Genomic DNA, 7,021 nt, shown 5'->3' on the forward strand with positions numbered 1-7,021 from the left:
GTGTGTGTGTGTACAAGTGTACGTGTGTGTGTCTGTGTGTGTGTCTGTGTGTGTGTGTGTGTGTGTGTGTGTGTGTGTCTGTGTGTGTGTGTGTGTATGTCTGTGTGTGTGTGTGTGTGTGTGTGTGTGTGTGTGTGTGTGTGTGTTTGTGTGTCTGTGTCTGTGCCTGTGTCTGTGTGTGTGTCTCTGTTTGTCAGTGTGTGTGTGTGTGTGTCTGTGTGTGGTGTGTCTCTGTGTAATAGTAACAGAAGAGTATACTTTGGCGAGTGAAACGAAAATAGAAAGTGCAAGGGAAAGCGTTCCATAACACTGGATCTGCCAGTGAAATTCCTGTGAACAAAGAGCCCAAACCAGCCTGCTCTCTTCACACCTTTATCAGTCTTCCTGCTGCGGGCCTCTTTTGTCACATGAGATCCTTTAAGTCAGTATGCCAGGGAAACAGAGAACGCAAACTATTCAAACGAATTCAGGCATAGAGCTAAGTTCCGGTATTCAATAAGAGGAGGAGCGCCCGATGCGCTACGCCTCATCTGGTGAATGAGACGCGCATTGCATGCGATCTGAGGCGTAGCGCACGAAGCGGGCCGCTCGAGGCGCATTGCGCATTGCCTAATAAACGTGGTTGACACGGCGCACATAGCCTAGGCTACTATAAACGTGGTTGAGACTCTTATTAAAGCTCTTACTCTTTCTCACAGACAAAACAAATAGCTACACGGTCAAGCAATGTCATTTATTTTTTTAAAGAGACAAAACAAATAGCTACACGGTCAAGCATTGTCATTTATTTCTTTAAAGAGACAAATCAAATAGCTATATGGTCAAGCATTGTCATTTATTTCCACGGAAAAAACGAAAACGAATCCAACTTACATTACCACTGCACACTGACAACCTTACAGATAATGTATATAAGTTGTACTAGCATTTGTATTTAAAGTTTACAATTTAATCTACCAAAGAACTCACCGTTAAACAATACAACTCCCACAAGTTGACAATGATAACATGACGCAAATGTTGCGCACACAGGGGGTTGTGGTCAGCTTTACACATGAACTTCCCCAAAAATCAAGAGGTCAAAAAATTAGATTAGATTAGATTCAACTTTATTGTCATTGCACAGAGTGCAAGTACTGAGACAACGGGTTCTTACCAGAAGTACAGATAGCAAGAGTTCAGAGTAGGCTATTCTATATTCTATAGTGCAGTGATTCTTGAGACCTGGGACAAAACATGTCCGTGACATAAATCACAGTTTTTTTATCTTAAAATGTACGTAATATATTTTAAAAGCCTCACCAAACTCATCAACAGGACAAGGGTAGCACAACAAAGTGTGTTTTGTTGTTGTCTAACATTTAGTTTTTATTCTTTATGATATGATATGTGACCAGTACCTACAAAAACCCATGTCCGAAAGCAGGTCACATCACACTCCAATGCTTTAAAAAGTCTGAAAAGTGATATAAAATTGAACTTTATCTATATCATATGTAAATAACATAGTATTTATTTCACAAACATTAAAAATATATATTTTGAAACATTTTGAATGTACTTTCTGGTCAGTTGAACATGTGTCCAGAGTTTTCGTCAACACCATCAGACTTTTTTAAATTGGGGAAAAAATCAGGAATAATTTAGTGCAGCTTTAACTCAAAGGACCCCTTTCCTTCCTCCTTGGTCTTCCTGGTGACATGAGAAAATTTGAGGTCTGGTAAGTTTTTAATAATACTTTGTTTTTCATATCTATTTACTAATATGCACGTGTCACAACCATAGCGCATCAACTCCAAAATGGCTAAAGAGTCAACATTAGAGTAAAATGTTCTGCAATCTAGTGTTTATTTATATAGATTGGCTGGACCATGATCAACAGATGATAAACAAGATGGCTCCTGTGAGAATCTTGTGTGATATAAGGAGAAATGTACTTTTTTTGTCAACACCATCAGGCGTCAACACCATCAAAACACCATCAAACACCATCAAAATTTGTGTCTGATGGTGTTGACTTTCTCTGATGGTGTTGACTAAGGCCATCTTAGTGTCCAATTTAATCATTTTAATGTTGTTTATAACAAAAATATCACTTCCTATGCATTTTTATTGCTATTTAAGTTTCATGTGTCGAATTATATCTAGTTTAGATATAGAGTGTCAACTCCTTCAGATATATTTTTTATAGTTTTTTTTATTAAATGGTATCTGTTTCATTCCTTGAAGGATATTTGTTCAAAGATTAACACATTTCCAATGTAGATATGTATTTTTAATGCTTAAAAATGTCTCTGTTAAATCTGAAGGTTAAAGACAAATGTAATTCGTGATATGATTTCAATTCTACTCATTAAACATTGACTTATTTGGCTCTAAACTTTTGTTTTTAATGATTTAAAGACCTGTGTATATTATAAGGGGAACTGGGAAAACTAATAAGTGAAAATATTTCTGATAAGATCAGTTAAAATAATTTCCATAAGCATATTTATGTTCATGATGGAGTTGACAAAAATCAAGTGCTGACCCAGCAAACATTCAATTAACATAAAAAATCTACAACTGGGAGGTTGAACCAAAACATGTTTGGATAGACAAAACTTCATTTGACATAAATGTAATCATATATTTTGGAAGTTATCCAAATATTTTTTGGGAAAATCAAAACCTGTTTTGTCCCTTGTCTCAAGAATCACTGAGTGGTAATATAAAATAAATAGATGGGATGTACCTATACAGTACAGATATGACAGTACAAGATATATGGGGTATGAGCAGTAGTAACATTGGCAGCAATAGTTGGTCATTAGTGCAGATATGATATAGGTAGATGCAAAGGGCTGATGCAGGAGTAAGTACATGTGAAGGTAGCAATAGAAGTTATGAATGAGGTAAGAGGCATGATAAGATATACAGTGGTGGCCAAAATTATTAGAACACCTGACAGATCTGAGAATAATTACCTTTTTTTGCCTCCAAAACATGATTTAATTTCATAATGTTCATGAAACATGCAGATGGCTGTTCTGAGCACAACAAATATCAGATGAAGTGAGTCCTACTGTTTTTATCCACTTTTATTATTTAATATGTGGTACGCCCACCTTTTGCAGCAATTACAGCAGCACATCTCTCTGGCATAGAGTCAATATATTTCTTGAGAACTTCAACACAAATGTTATCCCATGCCAAAGGCTTTCCTTGGAATTTCCAATAGATCTGTCGAGTTTATTTTCCAACTTGCCCCGAATTTGCTTGATGGGTTTGAAGTCCAGACTTTGAGAGGGCCGGTCCATCATTTTCAATGTTCCAGCAGATTCCTTGTCGCCAGTAGATCCGGCAATAGTTAAAATAATGTTTAGGGTCATTGTCCTCTTGGAAAATAAATCCAGGCTCAATAAGATGTCTCCAAGAAGGAACTCTGTGCCTCACCAGAATGTTGTGGTATACTTTTGTATCCATGATGCCATCAATTTAGCCAAAGTCACCTGTTCCTGAGGCTTAAATTGCACCTCACACTATAATACTACCCCCTCCTTGTAAACTGTTGGCAAGAGACACTAATTTTTATATCTCTCCCCCTCACTTCGTGGAACATCCACGCTTTGCTTGTTGCCAAACTATTCAAACCTGGACTCATCAGTACACAACACTTAAACCAATCTTTCTTTGTCCATTTCTTGTGTTCTTTTGCAAAATTCAGCCGTTACACTCAATTGTTCTCTTTCAGTAATGTTTCTTTGCTGCTATTCTGCCAAAAAAACCTTCTTCTCCCAGTTTTCGACGGACAGTTCTTGAAGACACTGTTGCACCATTAGTCATTGTGATGTTGATCTTGTAAAGTCTTTTTTAAGAAATAAATCACATTGAAATAAATTGCATTGTGAATTTTATTTTTCTTTCGAGCTTTAATAAGAGTCAACCACGTTTATTAGGCAATGTGCGCACGCAATGCGCCTCGAGCGACTCTCTTCGTGCGCTTCGCCTCAGATCGCATGCAATGCGCGTCTCATTCACCAAGTGAGTCGACTCGCATCGTGCGCTCCTCCTCTCATTGAATACTAGTTCTTACCTGGCATATCGACCGAAATTCAAAAGCAAAGGTCATCCTGACAAAAACGATGACAATGTATTTGTTATTGAGCTAGTTAGAATCCTCACGTACACATGAGTTTGAGACATGACGTAGGCTTAGTTAGTGCACTGCTAAACTGGATTGAATGGGCTGTTCTGGTGAGGTTCTGTGATAAACATGATCCCCTGTCTCAGGTTGCATCCGGCATGGCATATGTGGAAAGGATGAACTATGTGCACCGAGACCTGCGTGCAGCCAACATCCTGGTGGGCGATAACCTGGTGTGTAAGGTGGCCGACTTCGGCCTGGCTCGCCTCATCGAGGACAATGAGTACACCGCCAGACAGGGTGAGCAGCGTCCCCCCCCCCTCGGTTTTTCTCGTCAACTGTTTGACAAACAATATGAAGGATATGAAGCCTCTCACTCTCACAAACACACTCTCTCTCTCACACACACACATTCACACTCTCACAAACACACTCTCTCTCACACACACACACACTCACAAACACACTCTTTCTCACACACACACACACACACACACACACACAAACACACACAGACACACACACACAAACACCCTCTCTCTCCCTCCATGGATGTGCAGGCACTCATGTATGTCCCTCTTCTCCCTCATGCAGGGGCCAAATTCCCCATCAAGTGGACAGCTCCTGAGGCTGCTCTGTATGGTCGCTTCACCATTAAGTCAGACGTCTGGTCCTTTGGAGTGCTGCTGACTGAGCTGGCCACCAAAGGCAGGGTGCCATACCCAGGTACAGACCCCTTCCATGAGCCAGACACCTGATATCAGCTCCAGTCACAGAACCCCTCCCATGAGCCGTCTGAGATCAGCTCCAGACTCAGAGCCCCTCCCATGAGCCGTCTGAGATCAGCTCCAGACTCAGAGCCCCTCCCATGAGCCGTCTGAGATCAGCTCCAGACTCAGAGCCCCTCCCATGAGCCGTCTGAGATCAGCTCCAGACTCAGAGCCCCTCCCATGAGCCGTCTGAGATCATCAATTGTCTCAGCCTTCCAAATGACCAATGCCCTAGTGGTTATGCACCATTGAGGTCTGGCCTACCTATGTCTATATACATATATCTTCTTTAGATGGCTCTTCAGAATGCTGCAAAGTCATTCAAAATGAAGAGAAATGTATTTTATTGTTTTGGCAACTAACCGTCTAATAAGCGCAAGAGTTTATAGTCCAGCGGTCCAAACACTACCTGTTTGTCCTGTTCGTCCTGTCAGGATTTATTTACTGACCATGATCCCTCAAATATCTCTATCTGGACTCTTGCCTCCCCACTCAGGCATGGTGAACCGTGAGGTGCTGGACCAGGTGGAGCGAGGCTACCGTATGCCGTGCCCCGCGGAGTGCCCCGAGTCTCTGCACGACCTCATGCTGCAGTGCTGGCGTAAGGCCCCCGAGGAGCGGCACACCTTTGAGTACCTGCAGGGGTTCCTGGAGGACTACTTCACCTCCACGGAACCGCAGTACCAGCCTGGAGAGAACCTCTAGAGACCCCCTACGGCCAATCAATCATGTCTGTCTGTGTGTCCATGTGTGGCAGTGTCTGTGTGTCGGCGCGTCAGTTTTGGTATGAGTGGCGGTGTTGCTCTATCCCCAACACCTGGAGAGGGAGGAGTGATCAGATAGTTCTGGTCTTTGAGTGTACTCTTAGTGTGTCACCCCTACTGTATGAGGGGCTGTTGTTGTGTTCTTCACTGGATTCACTGGTAGGGGTTGGGGGTGGGGTGGGGTGGGGGGGTCATGGTTGTTATGTGGGTCGGGCTGCAGGTCATGTGTGATTGATCAGAGCTCTGGATCTTTTGTTCAGCCTGGCTCTGCTTTATTAAGCCCCCTCCCAGCCTCCACCCCCCCTGGCAGATGCTCCAGATCTGTCAGTCAGCCTCGTAACCTCTCCCCCATTGGCCCACTCATACCCAGTTGCCTGTCAGTCAGCCTCGTAACTTCTCCCCCATTGGCCCACTCCTACCCAGTGGCATGCACCCCTACACTCCACCCCCAAAACAAGACTGCTGACACGCATGCAGACAAGGTTCAACGGGTTTGTTCGGCAGTCCCTCATTAGCTTGACTGTCTTTCACACACACACACACACACACGCACACACACACACACACACACACACACACACACACACACACATGTGCACACACACAGACACACACACACACACCACACAGTACATTTGTACATTCTGTGTGTAGGTGTGTTTCTCTGTATGAGTGTCTGTGTGTGTATGGGAGCATGTATAGGGAAATGTCTTCCAATTTATACCAGTGATCTCAGAAAAAAATGTCTCTTTAAGGTGTGTGTATGTGTGTGTGCACATACCTGTGTGTGTATGTGTGTATGTGTGTGTGCACATACCTCTGTGTGTGTGTGTGTGTGTGTGTGTGTGTGTGTGTGTGTGTGTGTGTGTGTGTGTGTGTGTGTGTGTGTGTGTGTGTGTGTGTGTGTGTGTGTGTGTGTGTGTGTGTGTGTGTGTGTGTGCACATACCTGTGTGTATGTGTGTGTGTGTGTGCACATGTACCTGCTCTTTTGTGTCTGGTAGAGTGAGTGAGTGTTTGTGATGAAAGGGTGTTTATCACCCCTTCTTGTCTGTAATGGTGGACTAACTGGAGCTGGTGTTGTGTGAAGGCTTAGGGTGTGTAGGGTGCTCGAGTGGAGCTCTAGAGACTGTCAGTCACCGCTCTGACTCCAGCACCCAGCCTCTGAGTCCAACACATCAGCTATCACGCCCAACGCTCTGACTCCAGCACCCAGCCTCTGAGTCCAACACATCAGCTATCACGCCCAACGCTCTGACTCCAGCACCCAGCCTCTGAGTCCAACACATCAGCTATCACGCCCAACACTCTGACTCCAGCACCCAGCCTCTGAGTCCAACACATCAGCTATCACGCCCAACGC

At 43.5% G+C, this 7,021-nt stretch overlaps 1 protein-coding gene across 1 annotated transcript in view; it reads left to right on the forward strand.

Annotated features, from left to right (window-relative positions):
• src (v-src avian sarcoma (Schmidt-Ruppin A-2) viral oncogene homolog) overlaps positions 1 to 5,601 on the forward strand; it is a gene marked incomplete at its 3' end in the record, with an annotated part of 39,957 nt that extends 34,356 nt beyond the window's left edge. Inside the window, exons 10-12 of the mRNA XM_080853295.1 lie at positions 4,273 to 4,426; positions 4,721 to 4,852; positions 5,393 to 5,601. Coding sequence (XP_080709421.1) covers positions 4,273 to 4,426; positions 4,721 to 4,852; positions 5,393 to 5,601 — 495 coding nt within the window. The remainder of the gene's footprint in view (positions 1 to 4,272; positions 4,427 to 4,720; positions 4,853 to 5,392) is intronic.
• Between the last annotated feature and the right edge of the window lie 1,420 nt (positions 5,602 to 7,021).

The sequence above is a fragment of the Sprattus sprattus genome (genome assembly GCF_963457725.1).
Source record: "Sprattus sprattus genome assembly, chromosome: 16".
In the NCBI taxonomy this organism is placed as follows: domain Eukaryota; kingdom Metazoa; phylum Chordata; class Actinopteri; order Clupeiformes; family Clupeidae; genus Sprattus; species Sprattus sprattus.